The sequence below is a fragment of the Pimephales promelas genome, chromosome 12, assembly GCF_988280905.1.
Source record: "Pimephales promelas chromosome 12, fPimPro1.hap1.1, whole genome shotgun sequence".
Classification (NCBI taxonomy): Eukaryota; Metazoa; Chordata; class Actinopteri; order Cypriniformes; family Leuciscidae; genus Pimephales; species Pimephales promelas.
The window spans coordinates 22,540,714-22,568,341 of NC_142780.1; the positions used below are offsets into that span (position 1 = coordinate 22,540,714).

General features: G+C 36.8%; 2 protein-coding genes across 3 annotated transcripts in view; both read right to left on the reverse strand.

The window, feature by feature from the left end:
* Positions 1-251: 251 nt before the first annotated feature.
* On the reverse strand, positions 252-12,908 carry LOC120484308 (GTPase IMAP family member 8). 2 transcript variants are annotated; one of them, XM_039679406.2, is made up of 6 exons: positions 8,165-12,908; positions 7,843-7,898; positions 6,984-7,679; positions 5,375-6,082; positions 2,489-3,229; positions 252-1,870 (listed from the first exon to the last, which is right to left on the reverse strand). In XM_039679406.2, the coding sequence occupies exons 2-5, from the start codon at positions 7,868-7,870 to the stop codon at positions 2,490-2,492; spliced, it is 2,172 nt and encodes a 723-aa protein (XP_039535340.2). In that variant the 5' UTR covers positions 7,871-7,898; positions 8,165-12,908; the 3' UTR covers positions 252-1,870; position 2,489. The 2 variants fall into 2 exon arrangements, with proteins under 2 accessions (XP_039535340.2, XP_088973839.1); XM_089117713.1 differs by having other exon boundaries at positions 7,843-12,908.
* Positions 12,909-13,420: 512 nt separating this feature from the next.
* The window catches only part of LOC120484588 (uncharacterized), a 78,195-nt gene continuing 63,987 nt past the window's right edge, over positions 13,421-27,628 (reverse strand). Inside the window, exon 11 of the mRNA XM_039679865.2 lies at positions 13,421-14,376. Coding sequence (XP_039535799.2) covers positions 14,200-14,376 — 177 coding nt within the window. The 3' untranslated portion in view covers positions 13,421-14,199. The remainder of the gene's footprint in view (positions 14,377-27,628) is intronic.

Consider the following 27,628-nt stretch of genomic DNA (forward strand, 5'->3'; position numbering starts at 1 on the left):
ATATCCCCCTAACAATCAATTCAATATCTATCCGAAAGGGATGAATATCGTATCTGAGTTTTTAAAAAGAAGGCCATGGCAACTCATTTTAACAGGCCATTTTGAAAGGTCATACGAGCAATATATTAGCCACATTTATAATGCTGACAAGTTTCATTCACACAATTGTGTCTCCAATACAAATACGCCATGTTCTGAATAACTGCATGAAAAATATAATGCACATGAGGCCATCCAGACATGTTTTTTCTTTCTGTCGAACGCTTTATTTCAGAGAATGATTGCAGATTGTAATTTTTTTATTTGAAAGAACATTCATGTGGATTTATATATGATTTATGGCATCATTAACTGCTAGAAATATTTAAGTTTCTTTACTGAAGGCAGCAGTCAGTGTCCTTCATACTCGTATATGTCTTGAATTCCATAGCAAATAAAACAGATTTCAACAGACAAAATTTGTTTCATTCACATTCAGAGCAGATGCCAGATTATTTTAAGCATACATTTTTTTTTTTGCAATACACTGACATGAAACAAAGTGAATACTGAGTAAATAAGTTGGCAGAATAGAATGCAATTTTAGTAAAAGATATGAAAGCTGAAAATTTTGAAAATGCATAATCTACCAGCCACACATTGATCAAGCAAGGAGCCAAATATTATCAAGTGATGGAAGAACAATACTCTAAAGTACTCTATGTTTGATTAGAAGAACATCCTTTGTCTTAATAATTTTAAAAAGATACAGGAAGCATTTTCTCCACCTTATGACATTGATTTCATGACCACTTAGTGCCGCCATACATGATTATGGTATTAAACATGCCCTACCCTCTCATGGCTTTCCCATTTTAAAAAATCCCTCCTAAATTCCAGTCCCCTGTAAAAGAAGCCTCAATTAATTATACAGTCTTAGTTGGCCTGAGTAAAGATGAAAACATGAATTATTCATGTGTAATTTCTTGAAACACTGTGTGTGTGTGTGTATGTGTGTGTGTGTGTGTGTGTGTGTGTGTGTGTGTGTGTGTGTGTGTGTGTGTGTGTGTGTGTGTGTGTGTGTGTGTGTGTGTGTGTGTGTGTGTGTGTGTGTGTGTGTGAGTGTGGGTACATTTTGAAGGCCAACTCAGCGTAAGACCAACTCCGTCATCTATCAAGGCTTCATTCAGTCTCATTCTGTAACCTCGCTTTGTTCCCCTTTCATCTTCATCCTCTTCCATGACATTTTTCAGCTTTGCCCTTTTCAGTTTCTCCATTTTTCAAAGTTTTCCTTGTCATCATTACTGTTACCTCTCTGTTCATCCTTTAGCATGAGACTATTTCTGTAACCTTTTGTTTTATTAGATACATTGTGATTAAAAGTAAATTAGGCCATTCCAAGGCCAGCCTGAATACAGTTACAGTACAGAAAATGCTCTTATGGTCTTTGCTGTGATTAATAGAATTGTTTACCTAAAAAGGAAAATTCTGACATTATTTGTTTCAAACATCTGTCATTTTCTCTTTGGAATAAAAAAGGTGAAATAAAATAATAATAAAAAAGACGCCATAAAATTTGTCCAATTCAATAACAATACAACAAAACACAAAACTTATTTTTAGGTCCAGAAATACCAATGAAGTTGGACTGAGTTGTCCGTGGATGAATAGTCCAGAGAGTTCACAGTCCTTGCTTGGGGAAAAAATATACCTTAGGGAGTTTAGATGACAAAAGATGAAAACAACTCACCCTGACTGTATCTGTATGAATGAATATGAGTCAAAAACAAACATCCTTCCAGTGGTGAATGATGAACTGCAGTATCAAAGCCTTTGGCTGTAAGAAGTGTTGTTGTCTAAAAAATGCCTCATCCGATGACGTTCACTTCATCTGCGGAAAGAAGAGCCTCACAGTGATTAAAGTGTCATAGAAACAGTAACTTGCATTAGCATTGCTTTCTCTTGCCGGGCTTCCCCTTGGATGTTGTTTGTCATTTATTTATTTGTTTGTTTTTAAACAAAAATATTGCGTTTAGGCATCTCATTTGCATATTCTCCCTGAACGTGTGCCACATTGCTCAAAGCAATGTGTTGTGAAAATGTATCAAATTTTAATATTCTTGACACCAAGGGGTGCATTACGAGAGTAAAGATATGGCAACGGATTCCTGATGAATACATTTCCACATTTCTAATTTTTTTTTTAAAATAGAACATTGTGCCCTACATATTTCAGATATATTAGAAATTAAAAAAACACTCATGTAAGCATATTCATTGTAAAAATAATACATTGCAAAATTACTACTTTTGCACAAGTCTTTGTGAAATATAAATGCAAGAAACCTGAAAATATTTGAAAATTGAAAAAAATCAAGTATAATCTGAAAATAATAACATTATGTTTTTAATAATACGTTGTTTTAAGGATATTTTCATATTTCTACTGAGAAACAAAACCATTGATTATGAAAATGATTTCCTCAACTTTCCCCTCTCAAATTCACACCTCATATTGCTTTTGTCCATCTCCAAGCTGTCGACTCAAAGAAGACTTCATTTTCTTCACTGTCATCAAATTCATCTTCCTCTCCTTGTCCCTGCATCTTCAGTCTGGTGTTTGCTCTGCCTTCCTCCTCCTCCACCAGCACCTGCATGTCCATGTCATCACACCCCCTGTTTGCTGCAATCATCTCCTTTATCTTTTCCAGCAGCTCTCTGACCTGGTGGCTCTCACCCCTGGCCTTATTATTAAAAACATGATACCTGTTTCCACATCTGTCAACCAGCCACTGCAGGGCTGTCCCTTCACATTCAATGTGCTGCTCAATGGCTCTGTCTCCAAGCAGGTCTCCAAAAGTGAACAGAACTATACTGTGATCCCAAAACGTGGAGCCCAAAAGCCTCAAATGGTCCTCCATCGCCTTCCGCTCCTGCTCTTTAAAGGAACAGTCGATGCGAACAACCAAAATCAAAGCTACCGGACCAGAAGGGGATAGAGATACACTCTGTGTGATTTCATCTTTATTCAGTTCAGGAGTTTGTTCTATGGGCAGATGTTTCCACCAGCCAGGGGTGTCTATGATGTTGACCTGCTGTCCTCCAACCTCTCCATGTCTCTGAACACATCGGGCTGTTCTTCTTGATCCAAACACCTGCTGGCCGAGGATAGTATTCCCCGTTGAACTCTTGCCAGATTCTCCATAACCCAGAAGCACAAGACACAATTCTGAGAAATTCTTTCCAATATCTAGAAAAAGACATGGAAATCAACTGATTACGAATTGATCTTCAATTAAAGCAATAAAATGGTTGGTTGATGTTTTGATGTTTGACCATTCGTGGCTATTGTCTTGCTCTAGGAGACATTGAGCGGTGGTGCTCATGTGAGTGATATGGGTTTGAACTCGGCCTACAACATTTACCAATCCAATTCCTCATCTTGTTTCCTTATAATTTCCTGTCACTTGACTTTGTCTGTCCAATACAAGATTAAAAAAACAATAAAGTAAAAAATAATAACTCAAGGGTTTTATCTGAATTTTGTTTTGATAACAAATATTTGCTTGAGGAATATGATTGTAATGTCAAGTGTTTTTTTTGTAAACACAGAGATTTGGCTTACTTATAACTTAAAAGTACTATATACTATATACAGACTGAACTGTAAAAGCTCTGCAGAATAAATAATGCATCTGGAACGACACAGCGCTTCTTTGATGCACACTGAACAGCAGACACGGTGACGCCAAAAACATTCTCATCACAATTAAACATGGTTTTTCAAAGAGATACAGAGACCATAAAAAAGCCACAAAAGAATAAACTCAATTTGCAATTTGAACTCTGTAAACCTCCTCCACCACCACCACAATATGTTATGTACTGAAATAATTTCAACCTGAGTAGCTCTTATCTTCCTCTGAATCCTTCCTTTTGTCTTTTTCCTTTTTCAGATGTATTTTGCAGTCAGTTGTGCAGAAAGATGCACGTGCTAAATGTACCTAAAGGTGTGTGTAGTTTTGCAAATGCAGTGGAAACATCAACAATTACTTGTGTTTATGCAATAAAACTGTTTATAGTCGTTTAATTTCCCCTTTCATTTGACTTTTCTCCCTTATCTTTTTTTGTTTGTATTGTGCAGCACTTTAGGTCCATTGCTGTTGCTTTTAAATGTACTGTTCTATAAAGTTTGAACTTTGACTTACCAAAAGCTCAAAAGTATCCCCTAATTGAAAGTATTCCCTTTATAAAGTTAAAAAAGTATGACTGCAAACAAATTGATTTCATTCAAATTTCAAAATGGATTTTATTTTATTCAAAGATTTTATTTTTTATTCGTAAACAATCAAAATGTAATGATTACTGTAACTGCAATTTTCCTTCACAAAAAAAATGTTCCCTTTCTTTTGCGTTCAATCGCAAGGATGTTTGCGTTTTGCGTTAAAGTTTTGAGAGGGAACGCAAAGTTTCTCGTTTCGTTTAAAAAATAAAATAAAACATCTCCCGTCCCAAATATTGCATTTTTAAGTTCACTTATCTGTCCTAAAAATCCATTCAAAAATGTGATGACGTCACATAATAGCAGAATGCTAGCGTGTTCCGGCCAACAACAGCCTAACCTGTAAGAAATCGAAAGGACATAAGTACTCGTTCATTCGACTTTTGGTCTATAATCTACATTGAAATTGCGGAATCAACAATAAAATCTACGTTGATTCAACGACAAACAGCGGAAAGGGATACATTTAGCCATCTAGCTCCATAGACTCCCATTCATTCTGCACTCGCCCAACATGAGATACAACAGGGCTAATAGGAAGTGCCAAGACTCTCCATAGACGGACTCTGACTAAACCTGTAAACACACATAAGATGCGAAAACGAAACCATCGAGCAAAATACCAGAGCGCACATGGCTGTGAATGACTTTTGCAAATCAAAAGTGAATCTACGCATCCACAGTACAATTACGCTTAACTAATATTTGACAGTAGAGAAAAACAGGGAAAAAATTGCAGCCAACTGTCAAAGTTAGGATTAGTTTTGCATCCTGTGTCTCCATATCCGTGGTCGTTTTCGATTTCCCCAATCTTAAATTCGGCGCTTAGCATCTACGTCATGGTTCTCAACCTGCCCTCTGTTCGTCGATTGGGCCGGCTGTTTTCAGGCCGGAGGAAAACGAAGAGACATGTCGCTGTCTCAGACTGAGTACAGAAGCGAGATTAAATAGAGCGGAAGCAATATATATTGACTATATTTGTTGATGATGTATGAGCTATATTGTCTCATTGGATATTGTGTTTGAAATGTCATATTACGGAAGTAAAATGGTTTGAGAACTTCATGTTGACTTTAACAGCATGCATTCAAAAGTGCAAAACCAGTATCTTACCCTTCATTGCAGTCTTCATCTTCCTCATCTGTCTTTGTTTCTTTGCTCGTGCTTTTGCTTTCTTTTCTGCTGCTTTCCATTTCTGCTTCACTTCCTTTAGAGTTTTGGGGTCAATTTCAAAATAATGGCCCCTATTTTGTGCCACCATCTTTTCTATCTTCTCCAGCAGGTTTGTGACCTGACTGCCATCATCCCAATTCTCATTGTTGAGGACATGATATCTGTTCCCACATTTCTCAATTAGCCATTGTAGAGCCTCCCCTTCGCTCTCAATGAACTCCTCTACAGTCACGTCACCCAGACAATCTCCATGGGTGAATAGCACTACGGTATGAGCCCACACTCTCTCTCCAAGAAGCTCCATGTGCTCCACCACTGACTCCTTCTCTTCCGGTGTGAATGACATGTCTACACGTAGGGTCAGCAGAAGCACGTGTGGTCCTGGTGGACATAAAGACACACTGAATAAAAGTTCATCTTTATCCAGTTCAGGAGTATCAATCACAGGGAGAGACTTCCACCATCCCGGGGTGTCCACTACAGTCACATTTCTCCCGTTCACATTGCCTTGTCTTCTCACACAAGTGGTGGTTCTCTTAGAGATGAACGATGCCATAGTCAAAATGGTGTTCCCAGCAGAACTCTTCCCAGCTCTTCGGAAACCTAACACTATCATCCTCATCTTAGAAATGTGGACGTGCTTGTGACCTGGTTAAAAAACAAGATAAATTAACCACAAATATCAACATTTTCTGTGTAAACTGAGATTAAACGGGATAGTTCACCCAAAAATGACAATTCTGTTAGTCTCATCCCAAGACGTCATATAACTGACGTCTTGGGACGTCTTTTGACCATACGTCAACATCAACAAGATGATGTGTTTTTGTCATTTTTTAGTTTGACAGGCCCAGGTCTCATTCACTTTCATTACATGGGGGAAAAACAACCAGGATACTAAAATTTAAGGATTAAGGATTTAAAGTTGATCCTTTTGTGTTGCATGGTGGGGGAAAAAAACACACAAAATTGGCTCAACATGAGGATGAGTAAATAATGACAGAATTGTAATTTTTGAGGGAGAGAATTGTCCCTTTAAAAATGGTTCGGATTCATGAAACATTTTTAAGAATAAGTTTCTGTTTAACTGCGTATTTTCTAACTTAAAAAGAAAAGTTAAGAATATTTTCTATTGGCAAAAAATTATTAAGAATGTTCTTAAGACAAAGCTTTATGTTCTTAAGAAAAATTTGAGAATTTCTGTCATTATTTACTAGTATTAGATTACATTTACATGTAATGTAAACATTACATTTGAACCACTAGTCACATGGACTATTTTAACAATGTCTTTACTACATTTCTGTGCTTGAAAGTTGCAACGTTAAAAGTTAGAATGTTGCTGTCTATGGAGGGATCAGAAAGCTCTCGGATTTCATCAAAATGTCTCAATTTGTTTTCCGAAGATGACTTTATGGGTCTTACAGGTTTGGATCGACATGAGGGCGATTAATTAATGACAGAAATTTCATTTTTGGGAAAACTAACCCTGAATGTTAACACCAAACGCTTTAACTTTCTTTTCGGGAATCTAGCCCCTGGTCCTTACCCTGCCGTGCAAGTGGAGTCCCCCATTGTTCTTGTACCATCTTCCTCCTCTGGTTTGCGCTCATGTATCTCTTCATCATCATTCCTTCTACCTCATGCAACCTGTCCATTTCAAAAAGACAGTTGCCGTTTCCCATGACCATCGCGTCTATTTTCTCAAGAAGCCCTGTAAGCTGCGTGCCAGTAGCTCTCTCAGTGTTAAGAACATGATATCTGTGTCCACATTTCTCCACTAGCCAAAGCAGTAGAGACTCCCCTTCACTTCCAATGTGCTTTCCTAGAGCTTGTTCCTGTAGCTGGTCTCTATACGTGAACACAACTATAGTGTGATTCCAGACTCTCTCGCTCAGAAGCTCCAGGTGTTCCTGCGCCGACCTCCTGTGTTTTTCTTTGAATAAAGGGTCGACACGTATGACCAGCAGGACCGCATGGGGCCCAGGAGGACAATGAGCCACGCTAAGCATAATCTCTTGTTTCTGAAATTCAGGGGTTTCTTTTACAGGGTAGTTCTTCCACCAGCCTGGCGTATCAACTACAATGACCTGCCTTCCGGCAAAATCTCCATGCATCTTCACACACTGGGCCGTTCTCCTTGGATGAGGCTCTGCATGACCTGTTATTAGGTTTGCCAAAGAGGTTTTCCCTGCTGATCTGTTTCCCAATAGCACAATCCTCAAATCAAAGAGAAACTGGACTCCTGCCAATAAGAGACAATACCTTCCTAATATCAAAAACATGATTTCTCATTCCCTGCTGTCTATGGATAGAGATCGATTATACTTAGATGTGAATGTTTCTTTAAATATGAAATCAGAAAAGCAGCAATAATATAATAATAATATGTGAATCAGGGAACTTACCAAAGTCACTTGCTTCAGGTGTAGCCATTGCTGCACTTTCTTATTCATTACCCTCCCTAAAATATTTAGAAATAATGTCACTTTTGGTTTGAATTAGTTACAGCACCATTTAAATGATACAAGAAGGTTAATAAAATGACTTCTGTCTTCAACTTTTTATTAATGTGTTTTTGTGGCACCAAGATCAAGCTAATGGATTACGCTTTTAAAATGACAAGATTACCACCCCATACATTTACAGCGCTTTTCAACAAGCTTTTAGAAGCCATTAGCTATCTGTGAAAAAAATGAATAAGTGAGGTGAAAGGAAAAAGGGTTTTACCTTTGTTCTCATCACAGCAGAAGAGCTGACAGTGAAATGAAGAATATTATTCTTGTGTCCACAACAAATATGAACAAAACTGGTTAGTCTGGCTGAACAAGTGACTAAAGACTTTTATAGATTCTTATCAGAAGGGGCTGTCACCATCGCATTGAACAATTTAGGTCTTTCGATTAAAAGGGCCATTGTACATATCCATCCTGCCTATTGTACTGCATTTGTGATCATAATGGCCAGAGCATGTATGAGTGAAATATTTGGATTATTTGATTAGTGACAAGGAAATAGAGTAGGAATTAAAATCATTTATTTCAGTGTGTATTTTTGTTTTTCATTTTGAGCCCTAGATTTTCAATTAAATATGAAATTGAAATGTCGAGCGTTACCACATGGAAAACCTGGAGTTAAAAATGTTTTGTGAAAGGATTTTGAAAACATTTGAAATTATTTTAAAGAAACATTAATACAATGAATATATATTCACATATTTGCACATGTATTATGCTCCTTTAGATGGATTATACTGTACATATCCATCCTGGCCATTTTAATGAATTTGTGATCGATGAATGAATCGCTAATTTTTTTTCAAAACAGAATCGCTACTTTTTCCAAAAAGAATCGCTACTTTTTTTTAAAGAATTGCTACTTTTTTCAAAAAGAACTATGTAACAAAATAACATAATAATGAAACAAATGTATAATAATAATAATGTAACATATGTATAAATAAATGTATAATTACATTGTTATACATGTATAATAAACACTGTAATAAATGTGTAAAAATTCACAGGGTTCAAATCTGGACCAGTGGCCAGATTGGATCAGTGGCCACTTGGTTGTCTTTCCAATTTTCCATGTTCTGCCAAAAACTTCATTGTTTTTCTGAGATGACAATTTGCATTTGCTTAAATTGTGCTAATTTCCTGACCAATAATTTGTGGTTAAGAGAAAGCTTAGTGTTTCGTCACTTCACCATTTTGGGTTTGGCTTTTTTTTTTTTTTTTTTTAATTTTATAAAATGCTTAAATAAAATGCTGTTTACACCATGAAACAAATGTTCAAACAAATGAAATATTGCATGGAATATCTGCACACTTACATGTGCCAGTACTCAAACAAGTGTCTTCAAATGAAAAAGGAGTTTTACACTCTTCCTTGACATAGATCACAAAAGATGAATAGATATGTTAGACAGAAAAGAGAATAGGAGAAATGAGCAGAGGTTGTGCGAGGGATGACTCATGGACAGTGTCAGAGAGTGCTTGTCTTGTTTTGATGTACAATACCGACGCCTGAGATCAGTCAGGGACAGATGGCCGTATCAGATTTCACAGAACAAGAGGGCCAATGCAGAAATTGCTCATAACCTTGAAAAGACAGACCTTGAGAGAGAAAGTGAGAATTATAGTGCAAAGGAACCGTATAGTGCATCCCTTGACAGCACCCTGGATAAAAAGGTTTTAAAATGGTGCAAAAATGAGAAAGTCTCGTGCAGATTCACAACACTATTCTTTTGCAGACTCGGCCCGACCACTTTTTTATGTAAATATAAGATTTGCATGAGTTTTATCAAAATTTCCTATCAAATTAGAGATGATAAATATGGTCTCAGAGGTCCCCTTCAGTCTATAAATCTAATTAGCACTTCTGCACCCTCAGCCACACAGGACAGACGTTTAGTTTGAAACAGAAGATCTGAGCCTTTGTTTTGCAGTCAGTACAAGCCATTAAAGTTGCATTTAGCTCATACATCATTATCACTGTTATCTGCATCTCTCAGTGGAGGATTACTCCTAGTAAAACATGAAAAGTGAAGGTTAAGAACACAATAACAGAGATTAGAATCGTTCCTTATCTCTGAGGAACTTGCCGGCTTAAACAGAGCTAACTTGCTGCTTATATGCCTGTGTATCAGGTAATTGGAAAGTTCTGCTCGGCTGGAACCTGCGCCGCCTCCAGTGATGTTGGTCACACTCTTTCCTCTCTTGTTCTGTAAGGAATAAAGCCTCTGTGGGTGCGCAGCCTGAGCCCCGATAAGGAGAATGTTAGGAGGGCTAGTGATGGTACTCGGATTATACTTCCACAATCCCTCCATCTAGATTTATCTGAGGACAAACTGCTTAGAAAACTTCTCCAAAGCCGTCGCATCTTTTTTTGTTCAAGTTCTTAGGATTGGAATATGCCAAAGGCTAATCAGTGCCAGGATCTCTTTGCTGTGAGATTATTTTCCCACACGGATGAATGTAAATTATTCAAAGAGATGAGGCAGATTTTCTGGGAGGGAGACTGGCTGACATGCACTTTAAATGCAGCTGTTTTTAATCTGAATCCACTTAATCAGTTACTTTAGTTTGAAGAGGTTTTGGCGTGCCGTAAGTTTATCTAAATTCACTTCTTAGAGTGATTTTCCAGCCACCGTTGCCATCGGCTTGCTGAATTGACCTAAAGAAAAGCTGATTTAAATTAACCATCAACTTCCAGATAGAAACAAAAGCCTGTTCTCTTGAAAACAAAAGCAGTTTTTTGTAAAAAAAAAAAAAAACTTTAAAAAAAAAATAAGCAACAGCAACATAATCATTTGATTGTGGATACTGAAGAGTGAAAATCTGTTTGCAACAAAACAAAGAATGTCTCTCGACAGTTTTTGCTTAACAAGAGTACCTTCATTAATTCGATTTTTGCTCCCTCCCTTCAATCCCATTCTCATGCCTTGCTGTTTTGATAGAGCGCTTCTGTAATTAAAAAATAATTATAACATCTGCTGCTTCAACTTAAAATAGAAGATATCACTAAGAATAAAATATTTAAGGTCCATACAGTAACATCTTATCTACAGAGGCCCCATATCTCTTAGCAAAAACATTAATTACCTATACAGTGTATAATTGAGTTCTATAGAGAAGCCTTAAGAAGAACTTTTGGGCTTTAATGCAGTTCTGCTTTTAACGAATGAGCTGCACGTTCCAGATAAAAACTGTAATTATAGCATATTAGGCTGTGCAGTCAGTACACCCTATAGTACGCCATAACAGAGTTCCTGACATATAACCAAAACTATCTCCTATTCCAGCTGAGCTCTCATTAGTCACTGGAGTTGTTATTAATGTGCTTCAGCCTTTCTACTCAATCCTCCATATAACCCGCGGCTGTAGAGTTATGGTGACGAGTAACAGGGAAAACTACACATGCACTTTCCATGAATATGATCCAAAATAAATCAATTATTTTGCTTAACAAATGGTGCTTAAAGGAATAGTTCACCTAAAAAAAATCTAACTTAAATAAATGGAATATAAAAAAAGATATTTTGAGATGCATGTCATAATTTTCCCATACGATATAATATATATTTCCCTTAAACTGACTTGTCTGAATCAACTAAACTAACTACTTTTCATGGTAAATTTGATGTGAAATAATACATTACCAGACATATCTAACAGGTCAGAGAATAAATACATGGGTTTTGTGCCTCTATATGAACGATTTTAATAGTTGTCCTCCCATTGCTACTTTCACTTTACAGCCCTATTTCATAATGCAATTTAACATGTTCTCAATGTTCTTTCCTCACACTGCTCTCTCCGGTGGAAAGCGCTTTTCCATCTTAAGTGCCTTTCCATTATTCTAAAAGCCCAAGTGTAAAATCGACCCGTGGATGAATGAGGGGACGAGTCAACAAAACAAGAGAACTCAGGGGAACATATCACCCATAAGGCATGGAATGCCTCTAAAAAAATACAATTCACAATTCACAGGAAAGCTGCTGTAAAGTAAGAATTAATTTTTTCAGTGATGACAATCGAATATACACGACAGCTGGTTTTGTCGGATTCAAGTATGCACCACTTTCATTGCACATAGTGTCATGGTCCAAAAGTGATGATTCATATGGCAATTTAAGCGTTGTATTGCCAAATCCAAAGGGTAAATGGAGCCTTTATAATCGAAACCATGACCAGCACAAGGCTTGATCTTGACCCTCAATTAGACTCTTCGCTCTAAATGTATCTTGGAGACTGACCTGATACTGTAAGTGCGGTAACTTCAGCTGTGACTTAGCTCTATTCAGGTGACCAATTTATTATCGATCTTTCCATTTAGGTGTTGTTGTCTGGTGAAGCTTCCCATCATGGCCTTCACTGTGTAGAATATAAAAAGGAGGTTTAATCCCTTTTGCAGCCCCCACAATTATTTGCCTTTCAGGAATTATTTAACATGGCACTAATTTAGCAGTACACATATATCTCAACCTTGACAGGCTTAATGTTTTTTTTTAATCATATAATCATTCTGCTTTCTGTCATTTCCCTTCCCTACATAAATTATTAATACACCCACATGCTCTGTCTGTGTAAAATGTCCTTCAAAGGACATGTGGTGTTAACTAATTGAGGTATTAAAAAACTCAGTGGGCTTAAAGACCATAAAGTAAATGCAGCATAAACATTCTATCACATCAATCACACAAAATACACTTTTCAAAAGAATACTGTTTTTTATTAAAAATAACTTTAACAAGGATGCATTAAATTGATCAAAGGTAACAGTAAATCCTTTCAAATATATTTGTTTTAATATTCCATTCATAAATCTGTTTTCACAAAAATATGCAGCACAACTGCTTTCATCATTGATAATAATAAGAAACGTTTCTTGAGCAGCAAATCAGCATGACTTCTGAAGGATCATGTGACATTTAAGACTGGAATAATGCTTTCTGAAATTTGATTTAACTACATTTTAAAATACATAAATTGGAATAATATTTTCACAACATTATTTTCACTGTATTTTTCATCAAATAAATGCATCCTTGATAGAAAAATGAGACATTTTTAAACATGAAGAAACGCACAAACTCATAATGACCCGAACGTTTTCAAAGGTGCTGTATGTATAAGATGGTTTATACTCATTTTTATGGGCATAATCAAGTTACATAAAAAAAGTCAAATTATAATTTCATCCAAGCTCACCATTTTCGAAAAGCTAAAAGTTCACACGCTTAATTAAAACTTGAGAATCTCCATTAAAGCTATGAACTGGCAGGCCTCGTGTGATCGGATTATGAGATTTGCTTAGAATTCACTACATGAAACCAGATGTCTCATTTGAACTCAGGAGGCTTGTTGTAGCATCTCTGAAATATTTGATGTGGAAAAAGTGTGGTAGTTCATAAGAACGGTTCTCTGTACAGGCTGGACAACAGACAGAGAGCATTGGAAAAGACAAAAACAAACAAACATCAAGGCTCATTATAATAATGTATTGTTATTGTGGCATTATCACACCACATTTCTGGGCTCTGCATCAAAGATAAACAAACTATTTTCCATTACCAAAATGATCCTTAGGTTTATCATTAGGTGAAGGACATTAACAAACACTCAAGTGTGTTGAGAGATGAAATGTCTTCTAGAGGGTTCATTGCGCAGATTCTGCACTGGCTGATTACATTCTCACAAGACTTCAAAAAAATAATGAAATCAGAATGAGACAACAATGATTTTACACTGTTATCATCATCATCATCATTTCAAGGAAACATAAGCATCTATATGGGCATTTAGCTGTTTGTTTTTAAAAAACTTTAGTCCATTAAGACATTTCTCATTCCATATAACTACAAAACAAAACAAGATGAAATAAATGGAATTAGAAATGCCTTTGTTTTCTATTTTGACACTTTTTAACAATTTGTAAGTCTTCTAAAACAGTAGAAAGAAATGAACTAAGAAACACAAACTTGATCAATGTCCAGATCAATGTGACATGTCCTGATCGTTCGCAGTCTCAGCATGCAAAACAAAAAAACAAAAAACAAGGCAAACAGAAAATACACCCAGCTTCAGTCAGAACATCCTTGAACTCGAAAAGAAAGGAAGAAAAGGTGGAAAGAAATAAGGAGGGATAGAGAGGGTAGAGGAAACTGTGTGAAGGTGCAGCCATCTGCTTTTAGTTTTAATAGTCTGACTGGATGAGGCCATTGAAGACAATTAGAATAAACAAGAGTGAAAAGAGCCCAGTCAGTGATCCATGGCATCTTCTTCTTCATCGCTGCTCTGAATAAAATCATCCTCAATGTCCTCTAGAGAAGGTCCAGCTTCGTCATTATCATCATCATCACCTCCACCCAGCTCTGCTAGCAGCTGCTCCGTATGCTCAAACATGGGTGCGTCCTCACAGCGCAGCTTCACATAAAGCTACAGATTCGAGAGAGAAAGAGAGAAAAACCATCTTATGATTATTATCAGAGGAATAGTGGCAGTGTTTGTTCACAGAGAAAAGAGAAATCTCAGCTTTGACTCCAGGCTTGGCATGTTTTTGCAGTGTGAACTAAATCAAAACTCTCCTCTGTGCCTCTCCTATATATTCCTCTTTTCTTTATCTTTCAAGGAGTCTCTCTCTCTCTCTCCCTCCATCTTTTTTCAAGAAGGTCCAGTGCCAGCGAAGTCAGCTGACAAATCCCAAATTAGTGACTCCTTTCCAAGCTTACACGAAGCAAGCTCTGCATCAGTGGGGAATTGTTCAGCAAGTGACTGAGTGCTTGCCAGGAGAGGAAGAGAATTCAATCCCCCCACTGTCTCAACTCTTATCACGGTAAAATATCCCCCAAAAGAACATAATTAAAAAGAAACAATTCTCAAAGTGACGGCTAAACAATATATTGCCCCACACTTTCTCCCTTTGGTTTATATAAAAAGCTTACAGCTTCAGTTCAACTGCCAAATGTGAGTTCAAGGGAGGGGATACTCATCATGATGAATCAATAATCAATTAATTGTTCTTTTAATCAACTGCTGATTATTGGCACAGATCCATTCAGACCCAATCTAATGTAAAATGGAAGTAGGCTCAACATAATGTTTTGCATATTTTTTCTATAAAGACTGCATTCACTGTTATTTTGTATAAAAGAACAACGTCAGCAAAAAAATCTGAAATTACACCATTAATAGAGTAGCAGAATGTTATGCAATGTATTTACATTGCACGTTCAACTCAGTCAAAAGAATTGCCTAAAATATTTTACTAATCACAAAGTGATGTTATAAAGTAGAAAGATTCTAAATGCCTATTAACACCATGGACGATAACCATAACGATAAAAATAGTTCTAAAAATCGCTCTAATATAAAATAATCGTCCACACCACAACTATAACAATACATGGCACAGAGAAACAATATCGTTAAAATCACTTTCCGAATGATTTTCAGCTGATGAACAATAAAAACAATGACAGCCAATCAAAATCTGGTAAATTAAACTATATATACATATACAGTATATATATATATATATATATATATTAGTGCTGTCAAACAATTAAAATATTTAATCGCGATTAATCGCATTAATGGCATAGTTAACTCGCGATTAATCACACATTTTCAAATTTTTAAAGTAAACTTTCCATTTAGAATCTTATTGGCATCCATTTCGGTGTCTCGCGCTAGTCATCCACTCAAAACGTAACGTTAACCAACTATCTATCCGGCTTGCAAGCCGAAACAAGTGTGTGCGGCGTGCCTGTTGTTTTGTTTCCGGTTTTGTTTCCAAAACATCCTAGCGTGGAGCAGGCCATTGAAATGAATGGATTTCATAGCGCAGCGCCGCGTATGGTGCGTCCTTTTGCAAAAGCATGTGGAAAAATGTGCAAAATTTGCTAGACCAAAAATACCGTTAATCGCGCGTTAAAAAAATTGACGTCGTTAAAATGGGTTTGCGTTAATGCCGTTAATAACGCATTTAACTGACAGCCCTAATATATATATATATATATATACACATATACTGTATATATATACACATACACACAATATTAATACAAATATTTTCAAATGAAAACTAAAAGCATTGTAAGATTTTTAAAAGTTGACTAAATCCACATTTGAAGTTATCTACTGTACATACGTTTTACCGTGTTTTATGTTTTACGCTATTACATGTAATAGCGTATTAACAATGCATCAACTTCATTTAATGACAAACAATTATGAATCGATTATGAGAATTCCTACAATATTATTCGAGTGAGTATTTAAAGATTGGTAAAACCGCACTTGAATAACAAGCAGTCATGATGTGAAATGAATGTGGTTAATGGTGGCAAAGCTAAAACGGGCATCGACGCCATGCAGACAGAAAGAGCTATGCAGAGAGCTTACAAAATCCCTCAACTTTCAGAAAGCATCATGGGAGACTGACTAATGCACACTAGATTTTTTAAAGGTCATTCCTTATGAGGTATTAGCAGTGCGTTTGGAATAGTGACCTGTAATCATACAGACGCAGAAGTTCTGTCTACTCTAACAACCTGACTTTAATTAAGAAAGCACATTTCTTATTAATACATGAAAGAGCAGCCATTTAAACGGCTGGAGAAACTGACCCCACAACTTATCAACCTCTACTCTGCCATTTTTTTCTCTCTTTCCTTCTTTTTATTTAATGAGTTTTAGCAGCATAAAACCTTATTTAACTCCCCCAGGAGCGAAACCACAGAGTCCTTCACACTCACAGACTAACCAGGTCATCTCACACACACACATACTATACTGTCAGTGGGCAGCCGGTTGCTCCCTTATATCACCCTCAGAGCCGTGGGAACGGTCGCTAAGCAACAGTGAGTGGCGACGGGGCTCTCTGGGCCTCGTGGGATCTCATTTACGGACCGTTCATAAGCCCTCAGGAGAGTCTGAATCTCCTACCTGCTCTACAGATCTGACCTTCACACACACCCACACAAACATTACAACCACTGGCCAACACAGGTTTAGTTAAACCCATGAGGGCATTTTAACACTATGTCGATATGTGTGCATATACTTTCCGGCCTTTTCCGCTGTCGGATATCAAGGTTAATTGTGACGATAAAGCAACACTTACACATTAAAATCACATTGGCTCACAGGACTGGAACATTTTAATGGTTTATGAATGATTTGTTATACTGGTTAATGCATAACTGGAGTGGATGGCTACCTTGGACGGTCATTGTAACAGTTACATCAAACTCCAGATTCAGTCAGCACTCAGATTAATACATTAATTTGGACCAGGGCAAACATTTCTAGGTAAATGTACCATGTCTGATTCTGAGAATACAAATAAGGATCCAGTGGCAATCTCACTGAGGCTATAGACCATTTCACAAGATGTAAACAACACTGGTCCAGAAGCACTTCCTGTTTCAGTTTGTAACTGTTTTCTTTATTTCACATGTAAAGAAAACATCTTAAAGATGTTTGTTTAACTTTTTGATTCAGTTTTAAATGTTCTGTTGGTTGTATTTTATCCCAGCTTTTATGTAGAGTTAAAAAACTGAAACAGGAAGTGCTTCTGGACCAGTGTTGTTTACATCTTGTGAAATGGTCTATATGCCATATCGTATTATTATTTCTTTCCAATTTTTATTTTTATTTTATCACATCTCCACATACAATGAATTAATCTGCCTTTTGCACTGTTACATTTAAAACGGGCATCTGGTATATTGCTATAATTTTTGTTTAGTTTTACCGGAGGTAGGTGCGCATATGCCAATTGTACAGTACTGCATTTGGCCTTTTGCACATGTTTGCTCTTTATCTTTATTTATCTATCTTCAATCCAAGGTCTTGTTCCCACATGGCTAGTCTGGATGTAGATGACTCCTGAGAACCTAACAAACATGTTGTATTTAAACTACCAGCACTTCTGAAGTAACTTTTCCAGGATTATTACGATAGTATAATTCCTCACAGCGCAGCAAGACAAGGTAAAGTACAAGATTATTATTAAACTGGAAGTTTTGTCCAGCTGATGTGGGCATTTTCATGGCTTACCTCAACATTTGCGTTTGAATAGTGCGCACTCTCAGTGGGCGTGGTCACATATCTCTCTCTCTCTCTCTCTCTCTCTCTCTCTCACACACACAAGGTTTGATTGCGCCCATGCCTCTCTTGCGCGCGCATCGCACGTCGCAGACATCGCAGCCTGTTCATTATGCTGTGTTCACATCAAACACGAATAGAGCGAATTATCCAATAATGTTTCGCAATTCTAGCCTGCCTGGCATGCAGATGAAGGGCATGGCAGGGCAGGGCATTTTTTGAAAGAAATTAATACTTTTATTCAGCAAGATGTGTAAAATTGATGAAAAGTTATAGTAAAGATCTGTATTATTTGAAAAGATTTCTATTTTGAATTAAAAAAAAAAAGCAGCACAACTGTTTTCAACATAATTGATAATAACGGAGTATCAAATCAGCATTTTAAAATGATTTCTTAAGGATCATATGACAGAAGACTATACTTAATATACTTAAAATATAATTTATTGCCTATGATGCATAGCTAAATTTTCAGCATCATTACACCGATGCTGAAAATTTAGCTATGCATCATAGGCAATAAATTATATTTTAAGTATATTCAAATAGAAAAACATTATTTTAAATTGTAATAATATTTCATAATATTACTGTTTTTTTCTATTTATTTATTTATTTTTGTTTTTATCAAATACATGCAGGCTTGGTGTTCTTTCAGAAACATTAAAAATAGTAATGTTTCCAAACTTTTGACTGGTGCTGTAAATATACAATAACAAGCAATAGAATGACAGATGGAGAGGCAAATAAAGCAACGGGGCAAATAGGTAGGTAGATAGACACATATAAACAGACCTCAAAGATAATCTTTTTTTAGATATTTTATTTGCTATTTTTATGACAGAACTTCATTAAGTATGATGACAGCATCTGCAAACATGAAAATAATTAAATCACCTTAAAATATATTTTACTTTTTTTTTTTTTGCTATATTTTTTTTTCGTGTAAATATACCTTGAAACTTAACCCATAATCCTCCTTGAAGCAATTTCAATGAGATGATCTTCCATGGAGATTAAAAAAGCACTGTATAAAGAGAATGACCCTGTACCACTGCGCACAACCCCTCTGTGAATAAATAAATGAATTGAGAAACACTTGTGCCACAGTTCCAGCGTTTTGGATTCACAGATCTGAGTGGTGGTTATTTAATCAATCTAGAGGAGGACGGCGCTCCCTCAAATGTGTTACCTCAGCGACAGACACCATCTGGAGTTCCACCCTGTAATTACTGAAATATGATCTCCAGTCCTGATAAGAGTTACACTCCATCAGCCCAACACACACGCACACACAGTGTCAAAAACACCTTCCACAAATCTCATCTTTACATCCTTTAATAAGCTCTCAAAAGTGTACACAGCAGAAATGTTCCTCCTAGAGATAGATACTGCTGAAAAGTGTCTTCCACTTAATCCAATACGTCTACGTGTAACTTCTCCACTGCTGTATTTCTATGTGTGTGGGTGTGTGTGTATATGGAAGCGAGTCTGTCATCTCCTGCTATGGCCATGTTACTCAATTGGGAACCAGCACAAAAAAAATATTGATGCCAGACCACCCACACACATAGTCACATGCACATGCACATGCACACGCACACACACACACACACACACACACTGGTTTGCTATCTTTGTGAGGACTCTCCATAGACGTAATGATTTTTATATACTGTACAAACGGTAGCCTACATTCGATCCCCTTACACTAAACCTTCCCCTAAACCTACCCATCACACAAAGTTTGTTTCTGTCATGGCAGGGATATTAAACTGAGCTAATGATTTTTTCTAGCCCCTTATTCTAAAGTTTGAACATATTTTATTATCAATATAACTATTTGTGTTGTTTAATTCCGATCTATAATTCTTCAGTTAGATAAGTAAATTCAGATATACTTACATTTATATTAACCATGGCTGACCCTCAGAATTCTGACAAAACCAGACACATATACACTGTGTGTGTGTGTCCGGTGTAATGTGCATTTGTGTGTTGAAAGTAATGAATGTGATTGTGTTTTTATCTGTCCTTCCCTCTTTCTCTGCCTTCTTTCATCATTCAGATTACCATCAAGGACTTCTCCACCTGTCCCTAAATCACTCTCCTCAGGCCGTATCTCTCATTCTGTACATCTCTCCTCTGATGAACTGCTGGGCTGAACTGACTCCTGATCCACAACTGACCTTACTGTCCAGCTGACAGATAGTCATTTATAACCACACACACACACAAACACACACACACACATGTACCAACACATTCTTTTCCTCCCTCTGAGGTATACGCCAGTGTTTCCTGCGACTCTAACCTATGGCAAAAGAAAGTTTACCCAAGTTATGATTTTGCAGTCTGAATTTAAGAATGTAAAAGCTAAAATGTAGTACTTCTGCGTACTGGATCCCCATCTATACATGACACTGTTATCCTGATGAGATAAGGGCTGGGGAATTTCCGGTAACAAGCTGAATACTGTACTTCATTTACATGCTTTGTTTCAGAGTGTCTCCACCTCTATGTAATCCCTCTCACAAGCCTAGAAATCTAGATGCACCCTAGTGGTAGCAAAAACTATTTTGCAGCCAGTGTGGTCTAGCAACTCTCCCTTGGCTTTCGAAGTGGAAAAACCAAACTCTGGTCAGGCCAATCACATTGTGTATAGAGTTGGTGGGTGTGCTTAACACAATGACGGCAGAGTTGTTTCCATAGGTGATTTCCCTGCTACTTGAAAAAAAACAAGATGCTGCTGGCGAACAGCGGTCTTTCAAATCGGCTTTGGCCACGACTTTGGAGGACTTGGAGTTAAGAGAACGTCACTTAAGTCATTCTTAAAAAAGGAAGATGTGTTCGGAGTTTTGACGAGTGGATACGGAAAAAGTTTCAATTAGCTCTGCTGGTTGGAAAACGCATGGGACTCACTCAACCACAGCCGTTTGTTGCTCTGGTTGGTTGCAGCACTACCCTATTGCGTGTTCTACCCAGTTTATCCCGCTCCTCAGATTAAGGTAAGCCAATTGTGAGTTCCCAGACCTAACATCTTGATGTAGGTCTGGCTTGCCAAGCTACCCTCCCCCTGGAAAGGTATATAAACTAAAATATATAATGCCTTAGGTAGGGCTGTCGCGGTAACCGCAATATTGTAGTACCGCGCTTCTGACAAGTCAACCGCAGAGGATTGCACGTAACCGCAAAAACCGCGATATTCACGTTTTTTTTTTTATATAAGGCTATACCCTTCTTGTTTTGAACCTAATGCATGTGTATTAAATGTTAAACGAGTTCATAATGATAACAAGACTGTTTATCATGGTGATGTGTAGCCTACAGGCTTGAGACAGACAGTGAATGAGAGAGATCGGCAGAGCGCGTGCAATTACCTGCGTCTGTCTTTGAAGTCGTAAAAAGCTTGTCGTGTCAAAGGGAAGCGAAATATTTGTTGCATCATCATTTTAACGTTCTCTTCACAGGTATTTTCCCATAAATGCGCGTCAGCAGCAGCGCTGGTCAGCATCCCACAGCACAAGGAAGCCGAAATAAAATCAGTGAGTCACGCATTGAATCAATAGGTCTCTAATAAGTGAAGCATCAGCTTCAGCGTTGCCCATGCGACGCATTGCTGCTCAGCTGAGCCATGAAAAGTTGAACATCAATGTTAAAAATAATTAACATATTGTTTCTTTACATCTCTTTTAATAAATCAGCTTTTTTAAACGTGTTCGTTGAATGAACGGTTCAATGACTCGCTCAAAGTCTGTTGTCATAACAATATGCGTGCTGAGTGAAAATCTTTCAAGGCGCATATATTGTAGATGCTGTTTAGTTTCAGTTACAATGGTTACTGAAAATGTCCTCGTTTTTGTCCATATCATAAACTTTATTTATATAGCAACAAAAACATATAAATTAAATACATAAATGGCGGTAATACCGCATATCGCGCTATTGAGCCACTCAATATTACCGCAAGGGAAATTCCATAACCGCGACAGCCCTAGCCTTAGGTAGACTTGACTTGATGACTGCAGCTTGTGTTCTCAACAAAGAATCCTGCTGAAAATCCTCGCTTCTGAGTTTCCTACTCTTCAGAAGAAAAAAGTTCACAACAGTAACAAATAGTACTTAAAGCAATGTATTACATTTAACGGGAAGAAAAACAGATTTTTAATATTTAATATACAACTCGCATATCCATAACCCCACTACCCTGGTTCTTCACTTCCTTAATCACACACCTAACATCAAAGAAAAAGGTCAACTTTCAAACACTTCTGAGCATCAAAACAAGAAAATATAAAAGAGCAAAAAGAGTGATAATAAAAGGCAGGATAGCGTTTTCAGTGTGAATCTATAGATAAATAAGTGCCTCCAATCCTGCGTGTGCTTGTGTCCACAATAAATGATTTCTCTAAAAGCACAGTGATAACACCTTCCTATGTCTCAAGAGATGAGAACGACTCCTAATACATCAAACTACAGACCTGAGCAAAAAGAACAAACACACATTGGCACTGAACAAAAGATGCTCTGCGGCTCTCACTCGACTGGGAGCACAAAAACACAAGCAAACAGACCGGAAGGGTTTCTAGAGTACATGTATAAAGCATCAATCTACAACAAAAGTAACTGAGAGTGCAAATATTGCACAACCTAAAAGAAAAGTGTAGGCCTATAATATATATATATATATATATTTATATACAATAATACAGCACAAAAATCCTATAGAGCATTTTATGATGATTTTACATACTAAAGAATTGATTATTTTTTGGGTACGTTTACTTTATAGCTACAATTGAAAAAGGAAATGATAGGGAGGAAGAGAGAGAAAGAGAGATAATTTACAAAAAGTTTAGACCTAAGGAAAGGAAAACGGCTAAGAACAAACACCTACAAAGCAATGCAACAAATAGAGCAATCAATACAAGATAAAAATAAGTAAGATTAGCGGACTTTTCCTTAGTTGTTGTACTGTATGCTGACACTTCAGTTAATCACATTTGCTTGCTAGTGGCAGTGTTGTAGTACTCGAGACTCGGACTCGTCTCGGACTCGGTCTCGAGACCATATTTTAATGGTCTTGGTCTTGTCATGGACTCGTGTGCATTTGGACTCGGAATTGACTCGTACTCGAACATTTTTTTTTAGGACTCGGACTAATTCCCGAGTCCACTCGAGTTCAATTCAAAATATTTTTCATGATTATTAATGTATGTTAATAAAATATTTCTTTAAATTGATTGACACGCAGTGATTGGTGATTTTCTAGTGCGCAACTGCGCATGACAAATTGTAATAAAATTACTTTTAACACCACCTACTATGTGGCCTTTTTACCCTAAACTGATCATATTTTTTAAACTCTAAGTAAATTTAGTAAAAAAATTTTACAGTCTCGGACTCGACTCTCTATGGACTCGGTCTTGACTCGGACTCGACTCTCTCTGGTCTCGGTCTCGACTCGGACTCGCGTGAGGTGGTCTCGACTACAACACTGGCTAGTGGTTTACAATTCCACCTGCTTTCTAAACCTTGATTATAAAAGATAATAGACAAGACCAAATTGGATTGGAGAGTTCTAAAAAACGATCTTGAACCTAGTGGATGGAAGAGGTCCAGGCTTTTTAAGGAAGACACACTGACACACAAATACACAACACTTACTGTATTTAAGCTATATTCACACAAACAGTGATTTGCTGCTTAATGTCATAAAGTTATTTTGTATATACATACGGTCGAAACGTCTGCTTTATATGTGTTGTGTGATTCACTGTGTGAATGTGCTTTTCATGGGTCTTGCTAGAGGCGATTTCAAGAGCTGCAATGGTACGTTACAGACAGAGCAATGAGATGCTCAAAACGGGTCATTTTGCACCCATGGCTGAACAAGATGCTTTACTAACGCTGAAGTAACATTGTGACACACATGAGATCTATTATTTCCACACAGAACAAAAGCTGAAGAAATACCTTCTCAGTTTTTCTTTCTTTTTTTTCCCTCCGAAATCGAAGATCGATAAAGTGTGACTGTCTATTCACAAAGCAAGAGGCTGAACCATTTATGCATCATAGCATAGTAAGCATGATAAATCATTATATGTAAGATTATTAATGGCTGGAAATGTGGTCATGCACTCAAAGCTCAATCAATACTGCCCAGATCAATACAGGACAAGGGATGGTAATGAAGAATAAAGAGAGATGTACTGAGGGATGAAGAGTGGAAGAGAGAGCTGATGGAGAGAAATAAGTAGTACTGACATATGGAAAGACGGAGAAAAATACTGAAGAATAAAAATATGATTTGACTAAATTACATTGAGGTAATTAGAAATGCATTTTGAAGTTGCATGCATCAAAATATCTCTGTGTTCAGGTTTGACTGTAGTAAAATTATTGGAAATACTGATGCTTCACATCAACATTCCAAACAAATCAAATTCTTTACAAAACGTAGTTTTGGGAATCTCTGAATAAAAGTAAGTTTTTATTACAAACATCTTTATATAGAGCTACTATTCAATTTTGGGTGAGGTAATCCTTTAACACCAGGAATAAGCAGCAATAGATCTCAGCTGACCACTTGCGATTGAATCAGCGAGGCAGATGATAATTGCAGGTAGAGACAGAAAAGAGATAGAAAAGTGGGTTAGCAAGGAATAGAGGGATTAAAAAGAGGTAGTGAGGAATGACACAAGAGAAAGAAAGAGAGGTAGTGAGGTATGGTTGGGGAGGGGAGGTGGGTGCTAAGGGATGGACGTGTAAAGAGCTGGACATTGAGCAGAAGGCAGAAAATCAATGGTGAATAGCGGCTAAAGTGGAATCTGAACCCTGCCTGAAGTCATGACAGAAGAACGAGCGGATAGTGGAAGAGAGGAAGGGTGAAGGTAGAAAACAGCAATATGAACGCAACGCATTCACACAGAAAACAAATCTGCAAGAGGCAGAGTAGCCACAAGCTAATTAAAATCAGAGGACCCTGGGAAATCAATCGATTCAGGAGAAAAATCGAGACTGTAATCAAGAGATTAACTCAAGAGCCATCAATTTCACAACTGAAGCATGAAACTGAAGATTTAAAAATATATGGAAATACTTTATAGAGCTGAAATCCACAGCACTTGAGCAACAGCTAACAACTATATCTTTCAGAATAAATTAGACATTAGAGAACATTAGAGAAATTCATTTCTCACAGGGGTACTTTGCGATTTTAATCTCGTCAGTATCTGCCATGTCTGTGTTTTTCTCACACTACCTCAGTAAAAATTACAGAGCAAATGACTTACTGTTTTCCTGCAAACTTAACAGTCTTCTGAGAATCTAATCCCGTACAAATGCGAATGTCTGTGATTTCTGGTGTTATATTATCCAACAGCTTCTCCTCATGTTTCCTGATCTACCTGAGCTACAGTTTATGCACCAATCTTCCACATGCATTCACTTCAACATGGATAGAATCCGACAAAAAAATACAAGTACAAAATTAAAAAATAGAGCCAAATCGTGGAAACATTTATATCAATAGGAAACATAATACATAATATTATATATATATTATATATACAAACATAATATTTAAAGATTTTAATATTAGTGTCATGCAGATAATACTTGTCTAGATGTCTATACTCATTTATGTGGGTTTATTACAAACAGCCACTTCTATAAACTTAAAAAATGCCCACATCTAGAAAACACACACTTCCACCTCAGTAATGAACACAGAGGTGTTAGTCCTGTCCGAATTGGTACATGAAATCACAGACGTTGGGTGATAAGAATTGTAACTCAAATTACGTTTGGAAAACAAGTTCTGTCTGAATATGACAAGATTATATACCTGTTTTCTTGACGTTCCTTAAATATATTTTTAAGATGTTTCAACTACTATTGTCCTTTCAATAAAAGTTCATGTTCAAACTTCAAACTAACATTGGACCCCTCTGACACCCACTGCATGGACCATATATGTATATATATATATATGAAGAGTTCAGATGCAAAAGCCTCTAAATGCCATTTGAAATTTTCTTCTTTAATGATGATTTTATCAAACTTGTATATTTCAGTTCAGTAATTTCAATTAAATGGCAATGATAATTACCTATTAATTGTTATTTAAGTGAAATTACTGAACTTAAATATACAAGTTTGATAAAATCATCATTAAAGAAGAACATTTCAAATGGCATTTAGAGGCTTTTGCATCTGAACTCTTCATATATATATATGAAGAGTGTTCTACCGAAGATGGAAGTGTATTTCTGTTTTAATACAGTAGGTTTAGCAAAGTAATGGTGGACAAAACAAGACTCTCTGTGATGCTACTGAAATATTTTGTTCCTAAAGGATGGAACATTTAAATGATCACCAGATTTAATCAACAGTTCAGGCAATTCTATTACTAATAAGTTGAAAGGTTATTGCTGTCAAATTGCCAATACTAAGCATTATACTAGGCGTAAAAAAAAAAATTGTTTGTTTCCGGTTTCCGACCGACCCTGTCAATTTATGTGCGACCCAAAATTATTTTATGAGCTTGGGGAAGAAATAATAAAAATTAAATAAATACACAAATAAAAAACTCTGAGGCGAACTATTAATTTACGTTTTTGTACAGCTCCGTCTTTTTATAGCACGCGATGTAAGATGCATCTTGTCCTAAGATGCATCTTGTCATCTATTAACAAACGAGGCAGATATCGTTCGTCAAACTGAACTATAATACATATTATACACGTCTTTTTTTGTAATTTAGGATATTTTTATTCATATTCGCACACATACAAATACATGCATTCATAGGCATGCACACACCGCATACTAATACCTCCATCCGCCTAGTTTTATTAAAAAATCATCCTATCATGATCCAATCATGATCCCAATCCCATCTTCTGCTGTCTAGCACTTCTTTCGCCATGTATTTGTTCGTTTCTTTCATTATTTTATGCAATCCAAAACACTCTAACCTGCCGCGGTTCGTATCTCTAGAGCCCGTCTAACTTGTCCGCTTTTCCGGGACAAATGGAAAGTAAAAAGAGAATTTTACTTGCCCCAACGGACAAGTAGCCTGATTAGAACATCAATAACAAACAAAAAAAATAACTAGGGAATCACTAAACCGAGAGAATGATTCTTATTTTATTACATTTATTGCAAGTTGCGATCGATTGTGGATAATAAATGTAGCAGGCAGCTACTGTATTACTGATGGTAAGGTTGCGCTGTTGACGCTCGCGCAGAGAAATCTACACACATGAGCGGAGCACACACACACAGTTAACAACATATTCTGCCTATAAAAAATCTAAATGTGGAGTTTTTATATTTTAACATATGTTAAGCACTAAGCAGCCTCAATTATTTTTCCTGAATACCATCACGATTGAAAAAGTGACATTGATTTCCTACAACAGTTCAATAAACAGTTAAGATTATAAGTCACTTACTGTTTATAAGCAATATTGGGTGTTTTTGTTCCATTTCAGCAGCGAAAATAGTTCCAAAGAAAAGTCACAGCAGAACCACGACGCATCTCACAGGAACTCATCCTGTTTTCATTACT

Excerpts from the sequence above, each read along its gene's own strand:
- LOC120484308 (XM_039679406.2), bottom strand. The coding sequence starts at position 7,870 with ATGGCTACACCTGAAGCAAGTGACTTTG. Across the intron at positions 7,680-7,842 it reads ACCTGAAGCAAGTGACTTTG|GAGTCCAGTTTCTCTTTGAT; the intron begins GTAAGTTCCCTG and ends TCTTATTGGCAG. Across the intron at positions 6,083-6,983 it reads GACTCCACTTGCACGGCAGG|GTCACAAGCACGTCCACATT; the intron begins GTAAGGACCAGG and ends TTTTTTAACCAG.